Source organism: Haemorhous mexicanus, chromosome 7 (assembly GCF_027477595.1).
Source record: "Haemorhous mexicanus isolate bHaeMex1 chromosome 7, bHaeMex1.pri, whole genome shotgun sequence".
NCBI lineage: Eukaryota > Metazoa > Chordata > Aves > Passeriformes > Fringillidae > Haemorhous > Haemorhous mexicanus.
In genome coordinates this window covers 29,910,405-29,934,401 of record NC_082347.1, presented here as the reverse complement: position 1 = coordinate 29,934,401, position 23,997 = coordinate 29,910,405, and the positions used below count along the sequence as shown (strand labels likewise).

At 43.5% G+C, this 23,997-nt stretch overlaps 1 protein-coding gene across 2 annotated transcripts in view; it reads right to left on the bottom strand.

Moving 5' to 3' along the window:
• SUFU (SUFU negative regulator of hedgehog signaling) overlaps nucleotides 1–23,997 on the bottom strand; it is a 90,196-nt gene that overhangs the window by 32,846 nt on the left and 33,353 nt on the right. Inside the window, exons 4-8 of one of the 2 annotated variants that reach the window (XM_059851868.1) lie at nucleotides 12,899–13,041; nucleotides 10,498–10,583; nucleotides 8,355–8,427; nucleotides 3,648–3,804; nucleotides 2,069–2,180 (exon numbers count right to left, since the gene is read on the bottom strand). In XM_059851868.1, the coding sequence (XP_059707851.1) occupies nucleotides 2,069–2,180; nucleotides 3,648–3,804; nucleotides 8,355–8,427; nucleotides 10,498–10,583; nucleotides 12,899–13,041 (571 nt within the window). The remainder of the gene's footprint in view (nucleotides 1–2,068; nucleotides 2,181–3,647; nucleotides 3,805–8,354; nucleotides 8,428–10,497; nucleotides 10,584–12,898; nucleotides 13,042–23,997) is intronic. The other variant, XM_059851869.1, reaches the window with a different exon arrangement.

Here is a 23,997-nt window from a genome sequence, read left to right as displayed (position 1 = left end):
AAACACTGCTTTCCAGCACAAACCACCACTTTTGGTATGGTCAATGCATTGAACAAGTCCCATTGTATCTGCTACATGGAGAGGAGAAACAACTGCACAAGAAGACGACCTTTCCCAAACTCCTCTCAAAGCAGCTAGTAAGATGGAGGAAGAAAGTAGTAGGACACACAGCTGTTTTAAGCTGAGATTTCCCCTATGCCTCCAACAGTATCACCACAGTAACACAGCTGATAGCTGTCCTTCCTTAACTGAAGTGCTTATGGAGAAACAGGCGACCTATCAGTTTCCTCAGCGGTAACCATAGACCTCAGAGAAATGTACTGACCTCCTAGGAGGCAAACATTGGGAACCAGCCTTTCCTACCACTCAGGCTTCAGGCAGGGTGAGTGTGCAGCTGCTGCAGGTAAGAGAGATTTGCAACAAAGAGCACTGTTACATATGTGAGGCTCTGAATTTGACCTGCCTTCTCTGTCTCAGAACAGTTAAAAACCCAGGTAAATATTTGTGTGCTTCATCTTAGACCTCTGCTAACCTTTTACCACTCTGTCTCAAATGTATCTCTGTTTATCTCACCCTGAATAACGTAAAGCTCTCTTATCTAAGCAACAACTGCCTCCCAGCATCAAGGCTTACCCATCAGCTGCCTCCTTAACATGATGTGCACCCAAAATGTTTGTGGTCACCCTCAACCACTGAGGACTCAGCTTACACTGGGCAAGCAGCTGCATGCAGGAGCCCAGCATCTGTGAGAAATCCTGCCCAGTACTTTTGAGCTCTCTAAGGCTGGGTGTGATTTGTGCAAATCAAATGGTATAATTTTATATTTTCTTCAGTGGGGCCAGTGGGACCAACCAATGGTCCAACGTAACCAACCTGCAGGCAGAGAAATACTACTCAAAACTTGAGTCAGATCAGAATTTGACTCCATATAATTACTATATGGCAAAAGTAAGATTATTCCTAAAGCAATAATAAAGTCACTTGAGATTTTTTTAATATAAGTATCTATATCTCATATTACATATTAGCAAAAAGAATCAGCACTTGACACATAATACTTCCCCCAAAGGATTAGGCAACTCATAAACATTCATTTTTTCGGCAAATCGGAAGTCACCCACAAAATGGAGCAAGAAAGGACAACAACAAGAAATATTTTTCTCATGAAATGTTTGAATCAAGAATGAAACAGGAATTGAAACAGACCAGGGTGCTGTCCCTGCCTGGCACTAGAGGGAAGTTCTGATTTCATGCTGATCTTTACTCTTGAAAGCAGAAGGCAGAGATGTTCATCAGAGACTAAGAAACCAAAGGAAATACCAAGAAGAAAGAGTGCAGCAAAGATGTGTGTCTTTCTGTATAATTTAGATGAAAACATTAAAATTGATGGGAAGGCACTGAACTAGCACCTGAAATCTAAGAGGGGAAGGGAAGAAGCCTGGAAAGACAGAAGTGCAAATAAGAGATTCACTTAAGTCAGAAGTTACAAGAGAGATCTATGGGCCACCCTAGTCCCACTTAAATCATCTGTTAGACTACTGCTATTAGAGACCCAGGTGTTATTGGCATGTAATTACTGACAGAACCCACCTGGGGTGGGCAAGATCAAAGTCACTTAAAAAGAAAAAAAAAATCAACATTTTAACTGAAAGGTTTGTAACTATGAGCTTGAAAACAAAATACTCAGGAAAAAATATCAGCAGTCACCTGTGCCACCCATCTCTACTGATATCATAGCACTTTTCAGCAGAGTACTTTTTATAAGGATCACTCCAGTCTGAATTCAAACACTGAAGACCATGAACAGCAGGTTCTACAGAACAGTCAGAGCCACTCTGCATTAGCACGGTTTGTCCAAAACCCCTCTAAAAAGCTGCCCTCCTGAGTACTAGCCCACTTATCCAACCTGAATAACTCTTCTCCACCCATCTTTGCACTTCGCAAGTGTTCACTGCCAGCTTTCCTCTCCCCTTGCCAAGTCTTTTCCCACCCAACCTTAACTTTGTTTTCCATGCTGAGCTCTTTAGCCTCCCTCTGCCACCATGTGAATGTGCAGGGTGAAACTCACGGTGCTCGGTCGAGGTTCAACCCATTCTGTCTTTGTGCATTGATTGGAGGTAGGACAGGTTTGCTGTTAATCTCAAGCCCTCTCCGTAAAGTCTCCCTGATTTGCTCTGTATCTGCAAAGAGAATTTTTTAAACATGATTTAGAATCCCCAGAAACAACACAGACACAAGAAGATATCAGGTGTGTTTCATCTAAACTCTTCCCCTTCAGAAAGAAGTGTAGAAATGTTATGGGGTAACACTTCCTTGAGAGTTATTTCACTTTATAATGTCAGCTTGAATTCCCTTGTTTGGGCTTCATTGTTGTGTCAGGCAAGTAGAGCTGGAATCTTTGGTACTGAGTCCTCCTGATGAAGAAATTCTGAGTAGTTTTGTAAATTTTCATAAATGAGGTGTTTGTTGGTTCTCTAACTCTCATAGAACCTCCTGACGCTTCCAAACCTTTGTACTGGAAATCATTTTTCCTATTAGGCATAACAGGAACTTGTTCCTTTCCCAAATCAATGTATGAAGGTTTCCAAGTTTTTTGCAATTGGCTTTGGAAATCTGTTGATTAATTTACAACAAGATTCACAAAGGGAGGGATTTTTATGCAGGGCAACCTTTAGCCTCAAGCTCATATCTGAAAATAAGCTGCAAATTATGCAGTTCAGATGCAGTCTTTTTACTTCTGCCTTTTCCTGAAATGTCTACTGGCCTAATACTTTCAACAGGAAGGTTTCCTACCTTTCTTAGAAGTTTTCTCATCTATTTTTGAGAAATGTGAGAATTAGGTAGAGAAAAAAAACCCCAAATTATTTAAAAATCTTTTGAAGAATATACAAATTTCATCATGTATACCTCTCTTGGGCTTTTCATTTCAAGGCTGAGGCAAAACAGCCTTTTTAGATCCAGTGCAGTTCAAAATATTTGCACAGAAGCCAGAAGACAGGCTGTATGCATTTAACTAATTTTTACCATGGATTTAAGAACAGATGCCATTCCTGTGGAAACCATTGTTAATTCCAGGAAATCTCTCTCTTTATGTTGCTTCACCCATTTGAAAAGTAATATGCATAATTTCAAGCCTGTGTAATGGCTTTGACATCGCTACCCTGAGAAGGCATCTCACTGCAAAGGGAAACTCCACAGTTTTTTAATTCTTCTTTTTTGATTTCTGTATTTGCACGAATTCCTTGAGTTCAGCTGCAGCAATGTGCAGTGTCAGTCCAACTTGCTTCCCAAGAAGGGATAATGTTAATAAGGAAACATAGCCTGGGAAAATGAAATTGCTTCACCTTGCAGGTGTTTAGAGTCCTGGTTTCAGCAGGCGCTTAGTTTAACTTTACAGATTCAGATTACAATTTACCTAAAAACTGAAAGAAATGTTTAGACAAAATATTGCCAAGAACTCTTTTCCTCTCTCCTGCCTTCTTCAAAGATGCCAAAATCCATTTTGCTGCCCTGAGACACACCAAGCCTCCCCATGGCTGTGGAGTTTGCTATGAACTTGAGGATGCAGCATGGCTCAGTGCACTGCCCAGACCCAGCAGAACAGAAGCTGAAATGCTGTGACAGTGACCTGGCCCAGGACCTCTTACCTTTCCCAGAGAGCCGCCGAGGCTGGGTCCCAATGCAAATGCTCCTGCTGTCTTCATCATCCTCTGGTGGCCGGCTCAGGTCATCCCAGGCACATTTGGCACTCACTCCACTCAGGTTTGAGCCATCTGTCTCAATCCCTTTGTCGACTCTCTCCTGCTTGAAAAGATTCAAAACACCAAGACTTTTTTTGAGCGTGGCTTGAGCCTGAGTTGGAGCCCACCATGGTGCAGCCCAACCTTCACCAGCTCCTGCAGATCCCCTTTTGTGGGCAATTTCCTCTCTCTGGACCCTGGCTTTGCTGTGTCAGCAAACAACAACTGCACATTGAGCCAAATCAGGAAGCCACTCTCAATTAAACAAACCTTTTCCATAGCAAGTTGGTCTGAAATCCCACCCTGTCCCCACTGCTTCACTACGTGCCCCTGACAGGCACAAAGCAGGGAGAGAGAAAGGTGGAAACCAATGGCCTGGGGTGTGCAGGATTGCTTCTTTCACTGGTAGCACTGACTTACACTAACTTGAAATATTTAAGATGTGAAGCATAGCTTGGCAGTTGATCTCTTATATGTCAATGATAACAAACCCCTGAATAACTAAAGCTCTCTTTCCAACCTTACCAAAGTGTGCCACAATGAAAGCAGCTCATGGAGAGACTCATCATTCACATGGGTTCTTAATTTGCAAACTGCCCAGAGAATCCCTGCTTTCCAATGTGCTGGGGTGTCCCCAAAAAGGACAAACATGCAAATTTGGACGTGCAAGGAGACAAGGTCTGTTCCCAATGTCAAAGCTTTTGCATAGCTTTCTCTATTGGCAAATAAACAAAGTCCCTCCCTTGCAAGCTGGACTTTCCAAGCACGTAAGCAGTGTTTGGTCTCAGAAGGTGTCACATACCAGTCATAAGCAGCTGGATGCTCTCAGGCACCAGGCATTTTCTCAAGGACATGTGCATCTGTTGCCAGCAAGACTCCCCTAAGCTACAGCCAAAACTTCTACAGGAAGTTCCACCTTCTTGGACATGGGCATCAATCTGAATTTCCACCTGTGACCCACAAGGGGGTAATGTTGAGCCGAACAAACTCGGGGCCGTGCTACACCGAGGAAGGGCTGGCACCTCTTCCCTGGCACCAAAGCAGCCAGGCTTGCTTCCCCCTTTTCTGAAGGGGTGTTGCCTCTGGTACTGCTCAGTGGCACCAGCATGATCTGCATCTGCATACATCTGTGTCACCTCGAAACACAGGTAGTCCCAAGAAACTTCAAAGATTTGAGGAGAGAGCAGAGTGGTGTCATACACAGTGGGAGAGGATCTCTCCATCCATGTAAGTACCCTCTGGTCTGGCATGGCCACTGAAGATGAGAGATTGTGCAAACATTTTGCTCTTTGCAAAATCTGTCCCCAGGAAACAGTTTCCAGACTAAACCCATATACATCCCTCCCCTTGCCCAGCTGTGCATGCTGCACCCCGGGAAGAGCATTGCCTGTTCTTGTGACCATTCAAGAGAGGATTTGAGCAGCTCAAAGATAAACACAAGCATTCAGGGTGTGGTTGCACAGCGGTTTAAGTTGATGTAATTTGCAATGACTGCAGTCCCACCCTCCTCCATGTGCTCCTATCCCTTCCCTTGAGCCAACTCTTTTTTTTTTTTCATCTGGATCACCTCCCAAAACCCGCTCTTTGGCCCAAAATTGAGGTAGGAGCCTGTGGCTGACTGCAGGACCAGAGCAGTCTTGACTTAGACTTAAGCATTCAAGAGACTGCCTTTCTTCTGTTTTTCTCCCCTTGTTAGGATCTTCCTCCAGCATCAGGGGAAACTGGCTTCTTGAAAACGTAATAGGAAAATCTGAGAAATAATAAATCTGCTGTGATTTTCTTTTGTTTTATCCTAAACATAAAATTAGTTGTGTCACCCAGAAATAGAAGTTGTGGGGAAAGAAATAAAAATACATCCGTTCCTACATATGCAGACAATGCTCTAAGTGAGATTTAGCACGTGGCTCCTTTGGGAACCCTCCATGGTGCTCTGTGAGGACCCAAATGAGCTGGCATGGGGAGGTGTAACTTGTCAGCGAAGTTATTTTTTATCCCAGTCATTGGGGAAGCATGGGAGAGCCACCAAACCCGCTCTTGAGCAGGGAGAAGAAGAGGCCAGAGGGCTGTGAGGCTCTGGTGGGATCTGCTCCCCCATCCCTGCAGCCAGGGCCCCACTCCCAGCCAGACCCTGCGGACACAGTGCAGAGCCTCGAGGAGGGGGAAGGACTCTCATCTGCAGCTCAGCTGGCTTGCAGAGCACTTCCTCAGGGGAAGAAGTGCTGCTCTGTTGGCATCCCTTGGAGATCAAGGGGAGCTGATGGAAACGAGCTGGCTTAAGGCAGCCTAATTTGCATGCCTGTTTCATAATGTTTGCAAGTATTGATGTTAAAAGGGGAAAAGTCCAAAAAAACCCTGATCAATGTAGAGTCATAGCTCTGGCAATGCACAGTTCTACCCCACCTTTAGCCAGCAAAGATTTGCCTGGACTGAGGAGCTGTTCTTCCTTCCTTGAAAGGGCAGCATGAACAGGAGGCTGGAGGAGCCCAGGGCAAAGGAGGTTCAGCTCTTTTCCTTCCTCAAAGAAAGGATATTTCTGTCCCATTTTCCTCTCAGCATGTGGGAGGGATGCTCTGAGGCTCTAAGTCATTGATCCCTTTTTAAACGAGCCAGAGCACTGCAGTGTGACCTGCAGAGCAGCAACCGCAACTCAGGAAATTCAAATCAGCTTTATTCTCTTCTGAGATATCTGCTAAACAGAAGCAAAGCACTGAGAATCAGCACAGAGCTGGGGACCGACAGGAATTGTTTGACAGTGCTGCCAGAGAAATCTGAATGGCCTACAGGGAAGCCTGGCTGCACAGAAAACAGCCAGCGTTGCCACAGTGTTAATTGCCGACATCCTGGGATGACATCTTAGTTGGGATCCATTCTCAGCAACTCCGAACAGAAAGTACAGCTGCTGCTGCCAGGGCTGAGTTTAGGCCTCAACCAATTCCCACAAGACACAATGCAGCCTCCAAACAAGCTCTGCCTGCTTCCCAGGCAGACAACATGCTTGCTGGCTCCTAAGAAAGTTGTCCAGTTTCTCTGCCTGCTCCCTCCCTCCCCTCCACTTCTCTTCCACTGCTGCCTCTCTGGTCTCACACACCCTCTACCAACACCAAGAAAATGACACTTTATCCTTTCCCCACTAATGACAGGGCTGAAGGCAGCCTGCCACAGCCTTACTCCCTGCACTCAGCAGAGGCTCTTTGTGGAACTCAGGGGTGGATTTTGCTCTATGAATCCCTAGGGGCTGCAGCAGCAGAGCAGGAGGGAGGTGTGCACACACAAACCTGCCCATCTGCATTTCTGCAGGGGCAAGAGAGAAGAGAAACAGGAATGTGCTCCATGTGAGGAAGTCCGGAAGGACCACAGACATAGCAGCTTTCAGCAGCAGGACACACTGGTGAGGCAGAGGTACTCTTTTATTTGCCTTAACTTGCCTTGGCTGACTCAGATTCCAGTAAGCTGAGCTATTTTTCATTTACAGTAAATTGAAGAAAACCTTGTTATCATTAGGAATCACCAGTGTGCAGACGACAGAAACACCTCCAGGAGGGAAGAGGGCAAGTTTCTGGAAAGTCTAAAATCTTTATGGGACTTTCAGTTGTATTAGATCCCACATTGTGGAACATTTGTGGAACATTTTTTTGTGTTTCTCAGACTGGGGTTATTCTAGATGAACAAATCCTTAAAACCAGTAAAAGTTGAAAGCTTAAGAACAAAACCAAATTCTAAGTAAAAGATGCTGTGATGCAACTGAGAATAATCAGATACAGACATGCAGACCATAAGCAAATGCTTGTACAAAACATGCACATTTGCACGTGCCCTATCAAGCTGAGCCATAAGTTCTCTGTTAAAGGCAAATACTCAGTGATTCACTGAAACATGGCCAACACCACACTGGATTTGCTGGGGACACATGTACTCCAGGTACCATGTACTCCAGCTCTGCTGAAGGGACTGCAGAACTGTCTCCCAAATTCATGGCTCAGGGGAAGTCCCTAGTACAGTAACCTCTCCATAGAGGTCCCATTCTCATCTTTACATTTCAGAAATTATATTGAACTTTGAAGAAGAAGGTTTAATATCTCTTCCTGCATGGATTATTAATAACTGCATGTGGTGCTTTTGGGTTCCCATAATTTCTCAGTCCACACTAACTACTTGGCCTCAAGTGATATCCTACAGAAATGAGCCACACTATCACATTTGCTGTGAAAAAACAGTAGGTTTTGAGATTTCTACTTGTTATATCTCCTTACACTTGCACATAAAAGGAAGAAGGAATTTCCTGGTGTACCATTCCTAAATCTTGTCTTATTCTGTCTTTCATCTTCTTTCTTCACCCTTTCTAAAATATCCAGTCCAAATTTTACCAATTTGTTCATATAGGAGATTCCATTTTCGTGATCTCCCTTCTCTATCTTTCTTCCTAGAGCTGCCATTCACGTGGGTCTGGACATGGCCCTCCTGAACCACCTCTAAGAGGGCAAAGAGTTTCTAAGACTTTTCCAGGATTATTACAAACATTGAGAAGATCCAAGCACCTTTACAGAAAATATTAGAACTGTTGTATAACAGTTGGCTCCTGCAAGAGATGTGACATTTTATAAACTAAAGACATACTTGCAGATGTGGGTCAATCTCAAATATGGTCTCTCCTCTTCGCATGTCTGTTATCAGCCAGGGGCCTCCAGCTCTACAAAGAAAGACAGGTAATGAACCAAACAAGCCCTTTAATTAGAACTTTCCAGCAGGGTCCTCAGAGTGGACTTGCACTGCAAGCACAAGGTAAGGGTTTAAAATAAGCCTAGAAACCTCTCTATGTGGTGTATACATTCCACAGCATGCATTTGCCCTTTACATTTTCCAAATAAATAAGTAAGAAAGGCCCTCCATGACCTAGCAGTTAATCTGCTCAGTGTCTGGCACCACCCAGACGTGCACAGCAGTCAGGACTGACACAGGCTGTTATCCCCTGTGCAGGCCCCCTTGCTCACACAAGACTGAGAGGGGTTTTAATCTTACAGGAAACAAACTGGGACTGAGAAGTCCAGTGTAGCCTGAGTCAAAGAAAGATGGGCAAGGCATGGAGTCAAGATTTATTCCTCTATTACATATCTAAGAATAGAGCAGGGCCCCAGTGGGACTGCACTTTTTGCCAAGATTGGCAGTCACGTTCAGTACCACAAAGAGCTTATTGCTCTGATAAATACTATCACAACAGACATTTTGCTCAGTTGGTACTTCATGGCCAAGTACTCAGATGGTTCAGGGAAATCTTTGTTATCATTAGCAATAAAAGTTGGAAGGCTCAAGGTGTTTCCTAACAAAGGTGATAGAAAACAGATTACTGTGAAGATGAAATACTCAGGGACTTCCCTTTGGGTCATAGTGCAGCCAGACTGCAGAAGTCAGCCTTAGATAGTGCTTTTCATTTGAAGTAAAAACTGAAGTCTTTTGGAACTGCCACAAAAAAAAAATCATTTTTTCAATGAGATACTTTGTTATTACAGTCAAAAGCCCCCTCCTCTGGCCTAGTTTGTGTTAGTCTCCTAAAACACTTAGGAGTGGGAGCAAAAAGTTAATATTTTACAGGTTTTCAGATTCATGGACAGCCACTCGTTTTTTCACATCACTTTGGAAGTTGTGAATTATTAACTGCAGGGGTGTGACCTGCCACAGTTCCTCAATGGGGTGCAAGAGACTTTTACCCCAGTTCCACATCAATGGCTTAGTAGCTTGCAGCTTTGTCTTCAAATCATGCACATTTGGGTCTCATCTTTTTCCTTGGGAAGGTGCTTATACCACAGCACAAAAGCCAAAAACCAACATGAGAACAGACTGAGGAGAGAGGTGCTGTATCTGTATTGACTTAGAGGAGCTAAGGGAGTGCAGGCAGTGTTTATTGTCTCAGGACCCAGAAACAAAGCTTGCAGCTGGAGAAATTCACTCTACTCTAGGACGTTTGCATGAATTATCTGCACTTGTGCCTAAAAGGGAAAAGTTCAAGTAAAAAAAGTCCAGCTCTTCCAAATAATCAATTGATTCAAGGCTATTGTGACACTAGAGAGTGTACTATTGTGCCCAGAAACAAAAATTCAGAACTATTTTGCTTTAAAAAAGTAAGTCTTTTTGAGTTACAATCACATGGCAATAAATTCCACAGAATTTAAAAATGTTTAAGCAAAATACCTGCAAGCCAAAAAGATTTAGCTGCACCCTGGCAGCAAACAGAGCATCAACATATCATTTACCATTTAAAACCCATCTCTTCCTCAACCCAACATAATTTTTGTTATTTCTCCCATGGCAAAACAATGAACTTCACTTTCATGAATGCTCCTCCTGCTGCAAACTGGCCCACCAAGAGTGGGCCACATTTGAGAGTGACTTTCTCACTTTTAGACAATACTTCCAGACAGTTTTGTAAGCCAGACCTTCTCCTTCCTTTCTTTGAACTAAACAGCAAGGTCACCAGTAACAGTTATCCCGGGAAGAACCAATGAGAAAACCCTGCAGGCATAAGAGGAAGGAAATTAAGCTTTCAAGACCTCATTCTCTTTCACCCTGAACATGTGGACTTCACATGCATTAATTTGCCATCTAAGTGTCTCTGCGTGAGAACAGATTTGCAATGAATTCCCATCTCTTGCTACAGCACAGATTAAATAAGTTCCATCAGCAAGTTAAAGATTGTGAATAAAAATAAACAACTGAATTGTTCTCTATAGAAATGTTTCCCTGTATGGGTTATGTGACCACTTACACTGGGACAGTCCGAAGCAGTTCCAGAATCCCTTGACCATTCCACTGCTGAGCTGCATGCAGTTCCTCAGTGCAAACGCCAACAATCTGTAATAAATAACAACAGACATACTAAACTGGGTGGGAACCATGAAAGAACTGTGGAGAAAATGTGCCAGTGGTACTGGATCAAACAGTGCATGTACACAGAAGCACCATTTCTTTAATCTAACCAGATATGCCAGGACAAATGGAGCCTGAGAGAACAGTGGGATCCCACAAGACCTTGTTCTCTCTCTCTACACTTACCATGGGAAGCACCCTGGTCATGTAACATTTAATCTTGTAAAGTGTTTGTGAATTTAACAATGAAGAGGATCTGGTGACAAATCAGGGTTTTTTGCTTGACTTTTCAATCAAGTCCACACAGACAGGACAGAGCAAGACAGGTTAGGGTCTGAGCACATACAAACACTGCTCTGTCAACAGATTGCTAGGGGCAAATGCAATACTGCACAAGCAATCTCAACCAGGCAAGAGACTTGCTGCCACAAGGGATTGCTTTGGTGCTCATAAAATCCTTGACCAACTCAGTTTGCTGACTGGTAACATCTTACCCAGCACCATAAAGTAAAGCTGCTTACACACCACATAATCCACTTGTCACTGCAGGCAACTGCAGACTTCTGTGTCCCTGTATAATGCAGGATGTGTTTGCTTTTCAGGATAGGAGCTGCCACACTGAGCAATACCAGATGTCTCTCTAACAGCAGTTGAGATCAGCTGCTTCAAATGAAGGGGTGAAACACCCTTCAGCTGATAGCAGAAGGCAGTTTCTTCCTGCTGTATTAACCACTGGTTTGTGCCTTTGAGCACAATGATTCACCCTGAGATGAAAAATATTTTTTTGCCATGGCCTTCTATTTTCTTCCTCAATACTCTGAAGTCTTTTCCAACAACACTGAATTTTTTGTCAAAATCTGTTCAATTGATGTTTTATCAGAAAAGAGGAAAACTGGAAACTAAGCTCTGAAGAGCAGCAAGCAGAAGTGAAGGATGTGCCTTCTGCTGTAGGCACATAACTGCACTGATAGAGATCTGTGTGGAAAACTCTCACGTCAGCACGCACCCAGCTCTGCACACCCTACCTCTCCTGCCCCTTGCAGAGCTCACTTTGTCAGGACCCAGCCCTTGGAGGTTCACTTCATCCCCACCCATCTTCCAGGCTTCCTCCACCAACAGCCTGAATCACCCCTGCCTCAGGACACCCCTCCCTGCGCCTTCACTCACTAATTACATACAAACAGCAAGACTCTAAACAGGAAATTATTTTGTGTTCATTCTTTGCTTTTTGTAATCATTTATCCTCATGGGTCAAAATAAATTCATAACAACAAGCATCAAACAAAGGGGAAAACCAAGTCAACTGTATGTGTTGTGGAAGATTAGAGGCCAAGGGCCTCAGGATGCAGCAAGCTGACTATTCTTTGATTCAAGACAGCTGGGCACTAAAGAAGAGATGAGGACTAACACACTACTAGCTCGAGAGTCAGCCAGGGATTATCCTGCTTAGCTTGGCTCTCTGCCTCTCCTTCCAGGTCCCACAACTCACCTTGCACTAATTAATCTCTCACCCACCTTGTTTTTGTTGATAAAACACAGACATTTGGGCACCTCAGAAAAGCCTTGCAGAGCAGTTGTCTTGTGCAGGTTTGTGGTAACAGAACTTCCTTTTACATGTTGCAACTACAGCCAAAGACAAATCGGAGCAACTAGAAGCTTAAATTGTAAAATACAGACACTTGCATTTTCCCACAGGATGGAAGCTTTTCCACGGAGCATGAAGAAACCAGCAGCTGGCATAAACTATGCCACTCTTCCACTAAGGCTATTAACCCAATATGCAATTTAAAAATATCCAAAGCAGCCCCTATCTAAGAAGCATCGCTGAGAAGGACTTTGGGAAAGCAAGCAAACCTGTTTGGCCACAGAAGCTCCCCATGCTGAACAGTAGAGTTAAATTACATGGGATTTTTTTAGTGTTTCTTTTGCAAAGCAAACCCGACCCTTTCTTAAACAGTAGATCAATACAGGAAAACTCAGCCTCTAAAGAATCTTTGTGTCAGTACTGCAAGCTACATTTCTGCCATTAAGTACTGCTAAAACAGCTCCAAGTCCTGCTCCAAACTTTTCTCTTCCTGGCATTCAAACCAGTGGATCGCTTATCGATATTACCACGGAATTAATTTTCATTTATCTTTACATTAGCTTTTAAAACTGTTTCTCTCAGCACTTTTTTTTCAATGTTCATGTTTGAAACTGAAGGCAGGATAATAAATATCTGAGTAACACAGCTCAAAGCAATGTTAGCTGCACTCCACGCCCAGGAGGTGGCAGTGGGAGCCACCGTGCCTGGGCCATACCTGCAGGAAAGTGACAACCCCAAAAGGAGTCTGCACCGGCTGCATCTGGGGGTCTTCTGTCAGCAACATGTGCTGGATTCGAGACTCACTGTTGTCCAAAGGGCTGTGCCACGACACGTGGTCACCGCTGCAAAAGGTGTTTTCTGCAAGGACAGGAAACAAGAACTATTTAGTCTGTGAAGTCTGCTAGAACATTCCTTCTGTTGGCAGCTGCTCCTGACTGCTGCCAGGCAGGGACCTCCGGCCTGGGCTGGGACAGTCACTGGTGACTGTTCACAGTGACTGCCCCTGGCCAGCTCTGCTGAGCCTCTGAACCACCTGAAACAGGAATGGAGTCTCATTGAGTCATCTGAGTTCAACACTGATTTCAAAATTGCCCACTCTTGAGTCCTGTGGCAAAAAAACACTGTCCTACTTTGATATTAAGACCAACAGGAAATACTAGCAAATAAAATTAGCCTGTCTCTCATTTACTATTAGTCTCCTTTTTTGAGAAGGTACAGAAAGTCAGCAGGCCATAGTGGATGCCCAATGCCACAGCAATTCACACTCTTAATCTGCCACAGAGAAAATATTCTCAAATTTGAATTAAACACGAATACTACCCTGCTATATTTAATAAAATAATTTATATTTAATAAAAATTATGCTGCCCAACTTGTGATAGTTTAAGTCAAAGTCACTCTCTCTCCCAGTTGTCTGGGCGGCTCTGGTGCAGAATTAGAATTAATATGTTTCTTCTTTCCCAAACAATGAGAAAACCAATAGGCTATAAATTTCATTCTATGTCAGAACAGACTGCATCAAAACAAGGCAGGCATTCCTTTCTTTTCCTCCCCTCCTACTTAGAAAGACAAAACCTCAGATAATCCCATGTTCCACAGCTAGTGCATGCCAGAAGGCACACCAGAACCCATCTGTCTGATGCAGCCCCATCACAGGAAAGGCTAATGCTTGCTTTCTGAGCAAACTAGAAGTAAAACAACCAGCCATGACCACATTCACAGCAATTAAAGCACACTTCATTTGCATGCAGTTCCTGAGCATGTGTGGCAATGCTGCCTAGCTGAGTGCTTTTATCTTGGGTCTTGTGCTTGTCCAAGCAGAGCTTTATTGTACATACAAATAAACAACCTGGAATCCACATTCTGCCCTCTGAGATGAAGTGCTGTAATAGAGATGTCGTGATGCAGAGATGTAGTGCTCCAGGGATGAAGTGAGTACTGCCTGCCTGCTTCCAAAGTCAGTGGCAGGCCCAGTGCCCCTCTCCTTGACCAAGCTCATCCATGAAGGTAGTCTGGGCTGCTGTCCTTGCTGTGGTCTCTCCCAAGGCCACACTTAGAACTCAGCTGGAAAGGAGGCCTTGCCCACTGGAAGAGGACTAGAAATTCCAGTGCAGATCGGATCCAGTGCAGCAGTTATTTGGGTTGCTGTCTGTCAAGACTGGAGCATCTCCCATGCTACAGGAGCAGGATCCAATTCAGAGAGGTGCCCTCCCCATGGTCCTGGATCTTTACCTAACCTTCCCACATCACCTTCCAAACACATCACAACAGGACACCCCTTAAATATCTACAGGACTAATAGACGAACATGGCAGTGTCTGCAACAGCAAGAGAAAAGCTTGCCAGGAATTGCAACTCATTCCATGTCACATTAAATAGCACCACCAAGGAACTGGGTGCTTGCACACCCCATTGCAATAATTGTGCATCAGGATCAAATTTATTATTAATAATTCCTTTCATGACAATTTTCAGTTAAAAAACCCTTTCAGATTTTTTTTTTTCCTCCAATAGACATTTCTCATTGCCACGATGACAAGCACGGACTCGTGCAAGGGGAGCAAAGGAAGGATGCTTCAAGAGAGCCCTCAGCAGCAGGCAGGTAAACTCCTGAGAGCTCCCTCAGAACTGCAGTGGTTAAAAATATTTGCAGTCCTCTCCCTGATGAGGAGCTGCTGGCTTGCTCCTGGCTGTAATGTTGGGCAACTCAGTGTGTCTCCACTGGGTGTCCCCATTGGTGTGAGTTAGAACATTTGTTATATGTTTTTTCAGATGAATTTCCTGGACAGCTCATTTGATTAAGATTTAAAATAAACTCTAACTACCATAAGGAACTTAGCCTGAAAAATGAGGCATGTAACAGAAGTGCTGTGATAAGTAAGGGAATGTTTTCCTTAGTTAAAATTAGGAAAGAAAGAAAACATAGTGAATGCAAGCTGCTTCAAAGGGTTTATCGTTATGTACACTAAATTACACGCTTCCAGCTCTGCGACTGAAAGGACTGGTTCAAATATTACTTTACGTTTAAGGTTGAGGAAATATAAGCAGACAAAGGAAAATTATATTTTTTTCTTAGTATCAAAATCTGATTAAAGAAACAGCACTTAGAATGTTGTAAGGGATATCTTGTGATATTTTCCAAGTTAGACAAAATGGGGCTGATTAATTTTTTTTAAAATGATAAAAGCCTCTCAGTCACAGTTTTTAGGAATGAAACAAAGCCACAAAGAGCTTATTCTTGGGCCCTGTCTTTATACCACAACATTTTGCCCATCAAATGCTCACACAATTCTATGCTGATCGATCGCTGTGTTTCACTGTTGGTGCTGCTTCTCCTGGGAAAGCCCAGCCCGGTTAGAGCAGGTTTTCAAATGCAAATGTCTCTGCTGGAAACCCACCTGTTTATGTCCATGTGAACACTGAACACTTAGAAAATCTCCCTTTCCCTTGCATACACACGAACACCACAAAATTCACACTGACTACTCAATTAAATCACACCAAAAAAATTCTGCAAATAACATGAAGCCAAATTAAAACCTGTGGGAGTTCAAGAAATTTGGAATTACACCCAGAAACCCAGCTTTCCACTTGCTGCATTGTCACCCATGTGGGATGTAAGACCAGCTCTTGTAGAGACCATTGCAGCACTGAGAACAGCCTGAATTACATGACTTGTAGCCACAAAATCTAAGAAATTACAGAAACAAAGGGCTAGATAATAATTTCTATTGCCTCATGCTGGAAACTGGGATAGTATCTGATATCCTCCCTTCCTACCTTTCACACTCATGTTTTCAAAACAGGACAGGGATGAGAACACAACAACTGGATAAGCCCCCTCTCCTTAGGTGACCACAGCAAAATAAACAGTCATCAGAAAAAGTTCCAGGACATGACCAAGTAATTGTCAAATCCATATAACAGGTGGCGAAGCACAGAAATTATCTAGCCATCAACAGGAAAAATTAAAGGAAAGGAACTAAAAGAAAATATGTTAAAAAGTTAAATCCAAATTATTTTAGCCTATGGATAAATCAGCAAATCCTCAGGAGTAAACTAAGTCTCTGATTTACTGCACAAGCTGACTGCTGCTGAATACTTCTGCCTCATGGTAAACCTGAGGTGGCTTCACATTCCCTCCATGACAGGATGAGCTAAGGTACCCAAACTGCCCCAGGATAAATTCATATCCTTCAGCAGTTACCATGGGAGCAGGGGATGTGTTGTAAATACACAGGCTTGCTCATGGAACCCTCTGGGACTCTTGCACCCCTCCTGCTTGGAAGGGGCACTAACTAACAAGCCTTAAACCTAGCACAGCAAGGTGACTCATCCTCACAATATTGAAACTGGTTCCTTTCCTGCAAGTTTATGTTTTAACAAAAAACACTGACTTTTCTTTCTTTCTGGTGAGGATTGCTGATTCCATGAAATCCAACTGCTTCATAGGGAGGTATTGATTTCATAAGAACTCAACAAGGAAATTATTAAAACATGTCAATTGAAACTTACTATTTTAGTTCATAATTTATAATAGCAAATCTGAAGCCTCTCTCTAGTTCTACAAAAATGAAAAGTCTCTAAATCTGCCATAGACCAGCTCTTGTAGTATTCCGTTATGCAAAAGCAGCAGTTATACCAGACCACTCTGTTAAGCCACCCATATTTTGAAGTCTTTAAAATGTCATTATCAATTTTCTTTTACAGCTCACATAAAGCAGGTGAGGTTCCTTCATGCAGCAACAGTCATAATTCAGCAGCACAATTTTCCTAACTTTACTATCCAACTGCTCTGTAATGAGAACTGGGGAGATAACTCAGAGGGAACCATTCCACTGTAGACTAGTAAATATTATTTGTCTAACTTTGCTCATGTATTTTCTTGGAGTGAATTCCTCCTCCCTTCTTCAATTTGACTAAATATAGCTCATGCCTAAAGAAATAAAACCAAGTCATATTCTTGATCTCGGGATGTTTCATAAACATTATCATGCATGCAATCTATGCTCAAGTGGTGCTACCTAGCTCTAGAGAGAATTACAGATTACTTCCCACTGTATTTTCAATTCCTTTTCTAAACCTGTCAGCTTTCCATATATGGGATCCTGCTACAAGTCCTTACTCCCTTAATTTTCACAGGGAGTAAATTGAAAAGGACAGCAAACTTAGAGAAGTACCAGGAGCTGAGAGAACTCCATCCTAAAGGCAGCATCCTAAAGGCTGAAAGTAAGTCAGGGAACATCTCCAGTGAACTGGCTACCCTGCACCCAGAGCAGATGGCAAACAGTCTTTGGGCATCTGGGAGTCCAGTATCTTCTCTTTCATGTGCATTGGCAACTTAAGGAGGAAAACAAAGAGCTGAAGCTGTTCCACCAGTAAGAATACAGCAAGGCAACTTAAAGCCTTTCTCCAATCCATGCAGACTCCTGTCCCCAGTCTGTCTGGCTCCAAGGCAGTTCAAATTGCACCACCCTGGTTAATCCAGAAGCCAGAAACTTATCCCTTCTGACATGGTCCCGCCACATAATTTTTGAGATAAATTTTAAAATTAGAAGAACAGATTTGCAGCCTGATCATTCCTTTGTATCTCTTCTAAGACTCCTCCTTCTTCCAAATGCCAGCTAAAATCAGCAACAGAGGGGGCTGAGTAAGTAGCCAGATAAATCCACCTGGACAGTGTGTTACAGGTTGGAAGCTGATACAGCACAGAGTGGGAGAAGCCCTAAGTAACACTAACTACATTTGCCTGGTGTTGGCAAAACAACCACTCATATCCTTCAAGAGCATGTTTCTGTTCCTTCTGTTTCTGGGGAAAGCCAGGCCATCATTATATGCTCAGTTTATTTGGGGACATGTGCAAGATGATGCTGAAAGAAACAGTCCTGCTTGTCCCCTGCAAAAGCAGGGCTACCTGAATCATGCCCTTGGAGCAGTGAGGTTGCTTAACTATGCTCGTACAGTGCTTGGCAATTCTCTGCTACCTTGGTCTAAAAAGAAAAGAAAAATCCAACAAAAAAACCACCCCAGTAAATTTGCATCAGTGTGTGGCACAGGGGATGTTGGCACACAAACAGAATGACCACATCCCTCACAGAGCCAGACCTACATTATCCACAGTGCTCAACAGTGTGAAAACTGGCTGCTCTAAGGGTTACAAACCTGACTCAGAGATCTCAGCTAAACTGCAGGCAGCGAGTCACAGATGTCAGCCTGCATAACTCAGAGAAATTGTGTATTTGAGGGCAAAGAAGGATTTTAACTCCATGACTTATGGGTGCAGGAATGTTAAAAAGGCCCCCAGTGAGTTCCTGACCAGCATGACAGTGATGCAGCCAGACATTTAAATTGAATGCAGCTTATCCAATACTTACAGAAACAACGTAATTTATTGCATTGCCATTACCCCATGTATGGTCTGTATAATTTATTACATAAATGCATTTTCTCCAACACATTTTTAATATTCAGTCTGGCTTTGTTAAAAAAAAAAGTAATCTGGCAATCTGTCATAAGTAAGATTTGATGCTGTTTTTCAGTACCATTTTGCAGACCAAACAGCTAGAATTAATTGAGAGAAACTAAGGGCAAACACAGATCCAATGCTGAAATGTAATAGCTATATTTTTCACTAGACCAACTTAATCTATTTCTAACTAGCTCAATAATAAATATAAACATGCATGCAAAGATGTTAGCTATAATAAATTAATAAAAAAGCTAAAGATGAAATTTATGCCTAAGTATCTCAAAGTAATACTGTTGTTGCAATTCATTATACGGATGAAAATTTTTTAAGAACAGAGTATAAAGAAAAAGTTTTTATTTAGACTTATTTGCCAGCCACATTAAACTAGGATAGTTAATGCTAAATTCAGTCTCAAGCTTAGTTTCCTAAGCTACAAAGAACTGCACACATGGATTGGTAAAGGGAAAAAACAATTGGGATATAATCTGTGGGGCCCACAGCCAGTTAGTTTATAATTTTGTTTTCAAGTCAAGATGAACATGTTTTAAGAATATACAAGGAATTAGCAGAATCCAAGACGTGACATATTTGTACTATATTTAAAAAATGCTTTTTCTCCCTGTTTTAATTTTTCAGTTCAATTTTGCTGCCCCTTATCTCTTGCCTTGGGAACAGGAGCTGCCCCAGCCCTGGCACTCCAAAGAGGTGCAAATTCACACAGTGCTGCTGCCTCCTGCAGACATGCAGCATAGAGAAGATCCCTTAGGAAGAATTAAATCCCAGGAATACAATTAAACAATAGCTCCACTGCAGGGATTCAAATTGGGCTTTTAGAAACAAGGGGCCTAGATAAAAGGTTCTTAAAAAAAAAAAAAAGCAGGGAAAAAAACCAGATTACCAGTACTGTAAGGACTGCTTGACCTCTGATGTTTGAAGACAGTTTCAGAAAGCAAAGAAGCATGATGCAGTTTATTTTTTTAAAATTGCTCTGCAGGTTGAAAATACAAAAATGATTACTGCACAGCTCCAGGGTGTTAAATCTGGAAAATTAACAACCCTCACAAAAGAGCCCAATCAATTTATGCAAACACATACAAACTTGATCATTTAAGTCTTTGAACTGAAAGCCCAATGAAGAGTCTCCCACACCTTCCCAGGGTACATCACCAGCAGGGCAAGGTGATTCCTCACTTATCTGTGCTGTGCTTAGAGGCATCACTATTATTGGCAGTGGGATGATGGAAAATGTGTCTCATTGTACTACAGCTTACACTGATGGAGTTGTAATTACTGCTTTTCTTATCACAAAGTAGATCCCAGGCACCCAGATGCCTTCTGCCACACTGCAGAGTGCAGCATCATAGAAAAAAAAATTAAATGCTATTGTACAGTAACCAGCTTGGTTCTGAGCCTCTTCTGTTTTTCCAAGACATTTCTTTCCATCCCTTACAGATCTGCATATCTGGCTTGTTCCTTTTTCCTGCCCCATGCTACGTGTGTACACGATTTCCATGACTGCAGACTCTGGGAATTTCTCAGCAGGCTCCCAGCAAGTGACTCCAGTGCCCAGGGCACACTCCCACCCTCTGCAAGTGGTGGGCCCCCGTCCTCTCCCTGACTCTGCACAGCCTGCTCCACCAGCCACCTCCTCCCACACTTTCTCTCCTCCCAAAACTTCATTCAGCTCCTCCACTCTGTTCCCCTCAGGCTTCTGCAGCTCTTGCAAACAGCAAGAGCTGGCACATTCATCGTGTTTGGTGTCCCCTTTGTATAAGCACTGTCCAGGGCAGGGTGCATCTCTCACCTTGCTTTTGCAACAACACAGTTCTCACCCATCTGCAGATTTATCTACATGGCTCCCTCCTTCAGAGAGGGGAAGCTGGAAGAAGGCATGGCAGCATGAAAGGACTTAGCTGGCATTGTTGAGTATGGCAGAAAAAGAAAATGAACACAGATGTGAGTTGCTCTTTCTGAGTCCCACAGAAGCTGGCTCCTCCAAGCTCTTGTTCCTCTACACCCCATCACTCAGACTCATTGCCCTTGGGTATTGCAGGGCTGGGATGTTTTCACCTCCCCCAGTCTTCCTTTTACTTTTCTCCATCTTCCTGTTCCAGAAACCATAAGGGAGCAGGAGTGATGTGCTTGCTCCAGGTCAGGCAAGAGACCCTTCCACCCCTGCCCAGTCGCACTGCTACCAGTTTTCTGCATCCTTCACCTGAAGGAGATGCATTTTGCAGCACCCTTTTAAAGGATGGTAGTTACATCTTCAACAGTTTCAAAAAGTGAATAGCCTCAGGATGGGGTGGAGCCCCAGGAGCCAGAAAGGATGTTATACAGCAGGATCTCCTGTCAGGTAAGGACTCAGCTCAAAATGGGTATTTAATGACAGTTTATTTACACATCATATGGCCCCACATGACCAATCTGAAGAGATACTTACCCATCATTTAAAAACTTTATCCTGTGTGCTGGCAGAGGAAAGCCAGAATGTTTTACAGTTACCTGAATGTTTCCCAGCCAGGTGCAACTAGAACAAAGACTGGTGCCCACAGCATTTAGCAACCTTTAAATGTCCTCAGTGAGGGAACTGCAGCAGGTGAGAAAAACTTTTTTCCTTGTTGGACCTCCTACATACTTGCACATGTGCAGCCACTGAGAAGGGAGCATACTTAGATGGACCCATGAGCACCATAAGCTTGTACAGTCACTTGTAATCCTCCCCTAGCTATGCATCTATAAGACATTTCTGTTGAAGAGCTTTCAAGGAACTTGAAGGAGGAGCAAAGGCAGGATCTGCCTCTAAACAACCCAAAGAACATACAAGCAGCTTCTTTGAATAGCCTTCACAGCAGACATCTGACAGACAGACTCTTAGATACCTGCACCAGGGTATCTGTTTTAGCAGAATTAATTAAGAAATTGCAAGAAAGGGGAGATGGTCTGTGAGAAAACATCCACAAAGTTATGACATTATAACCCTTTCAGAAAAAGGTTCTAATTGCTCAGGCATTAGTTCTGGGACTTGTAATGGACAAGAGGGCAGAGGTCTTCAAGAGAACACTGTGTCATTTTTCTCAGTGGTTGATTATTTTTCCTTAAATTTTCAGGAATTTAAAGCTTGCACAGGCTAAACTTTTGTTTTACTTTGGCAAAGCAGGAGGCCAAAGGGCAGGAAACAGAAAAACTCTACATTCACACATGCTTGCATAAAATAGTTACCATTGATCTCTACCAACCCATTACAGCACTGCAAGAAAAACACACTTATTCCATTCCAAGAGTTGTATTTATGGTTCAAATGCAAAATGGACAGCCTGTTTATGGAGCATCATTTGAAACACCATCCCAAGTGTTCTGAGAAGACTCCTTTAAGCCCCTAATTTTAAATCAAAAAAGCACAAGAGTCCACTTCCCTCAGGTTCTGCGCTGCCCACAACCTCTGAATATACTCTCCCAGTTTCTCTTTCCCACCAAGAACAAAACACTTCCCCTGCTGTGCCCATTTGCTGCCTCCTGGCTGAGCGGGCTGCTGCAAAGGATCTTTGGCTCTGAGGCTGTCAGAAGACGGTCTGTAATGAGCTCTGCACACTGCCACTCTCACAGGCAGAGTGGGTTAGTCAGAAAGCACAGTTTGAGCACCACTTGCTGCACAGATCTTCAATAGAATGTGTAAGAAGGTGGATATGTAACAGTGAACCCAACTTCCAGCTCTGCAGTTCATCTGCAGTTACTCTACTCTGCAGTTTCATCTAACACGGGCTTGGCAGCTGTCAAGGGAAAACACAGTCCTTTTCAGAATGCTACTCAGTACGTGTAACCTTCAAACTCTCCTCTGTGCATCCCAAACAATTGCACACAGGCAGTGAGAGAGGATGCTCTTGCAACTGCAGAACAATCCCTCTGTGTTGTTGCTTTCAGCTCCTCCATAGGAGGAGGCAATACTGTTCTCTGCAGAAGCTTTTAACTGCTAAAGCACTTGCTTCCGTTTCCCAGGAAAGGCCGGGTGGGACAAAGACCTTATATATGAGAGGCCAAAGGACCTCACACCAGCAGGAGGGGGAGTTTTCTGCCTTCCCTGTGCTGTTTCCTTTGTCCAGCATTCCTCCTTCAGTACAGGGGACAGAGCTTTTATCCAAGGCAGGGCTCACCATGTGCAGCTTCTTCCCTGCTTCCTTTATTCCAGCGCTAAGAGAAATTCTTCCTCACAGAGCTTGCTGGTCTCTAACATGCAGGCTCCTCCTCACTCTCCTACAGTGGGGAGGCTCTGGGTAGGATGGAAGAAAAGGCTTCCTGCAGAGAGCTTGGCTCCCCCCCACTTTGGGCAGAAAACAGCCAGATCAGTCCTGATCTTGAACTGCAGCCACTGTGGATAAACACCTGCTCGGGGCCAGCATCCAGGCGTCCCTGGGCGTGGGGCCTGCTGGCTGTCCCTCTGCCACTTGGGCTGCTGCAGCAGCCCTGCACAGAGATGCGTCACTCAGCTTCCTCCAGGTCTCTGTGCCAGCTTCTTCCCTCCCTCTCTGTCCCAATAGCAGCCCACCTGCAATATGAAGGCTAAAATAACTTGCACATTTCTAAGTATAACCATGTATCAAAGTTACAAGCCTTGGTGCTCTGTCCATCCCTGACCCTTTGGGAGCAGCATCAGGGCACATGGACTGATGTAAAACACAGAGAGAAGACAAATTTCCACACCCTTTCTTTTTCTTTTTTCTTTTTTTTTAAATAAACCAACTGAATGAACTGTACTGAACAGCTGAAAAACAACAAGCCAAGTTCAGTTCCCAGGCAGGAAGGACAGGACATGAGTTGACAGAATTAAAAGGGACAGCATCAGTTGAAATCTCGCCAACTCAAACTGGGCCTAAACCTACTTTATCTAAATTGCAGTAGCAGCTACAAACAAGCCTTCTCTTTCAGGCAGCACTGAGATACCTCACTACTGCCTGGAAATACTATGTAATCAGTAAAGCAGTCTAGGGGAAGACAGCTTTCCTTCTATTTCAACAAAGTCTTTTATAAGCAACAAAGGCTTTCTGTGCCTTTGCTCCTGGCAAAGTCTCTCCGTGCCTTCGTGTGAACCTATCCTTTGGGGCTGAAGAAGGTCAAAGACCTGTTCCCAGCCAAGAACTAAAAGTTGGAAAGACAACAGTGGCTTCCACAGCAAGACACAGGAAATAACCATGAATCCAGACAAACTGAAGGAGAAGAAAAAGCCCAAACTGTGGGGGATTAGAGAGGTAGAGAGGAAAATACTTTAATTTATATTATATAACTAGCTTAATGACAACATAAGACATAGACTTCTCATCCTCCAAGTAAAATGAGAGTGCAGGTGTCCCCGA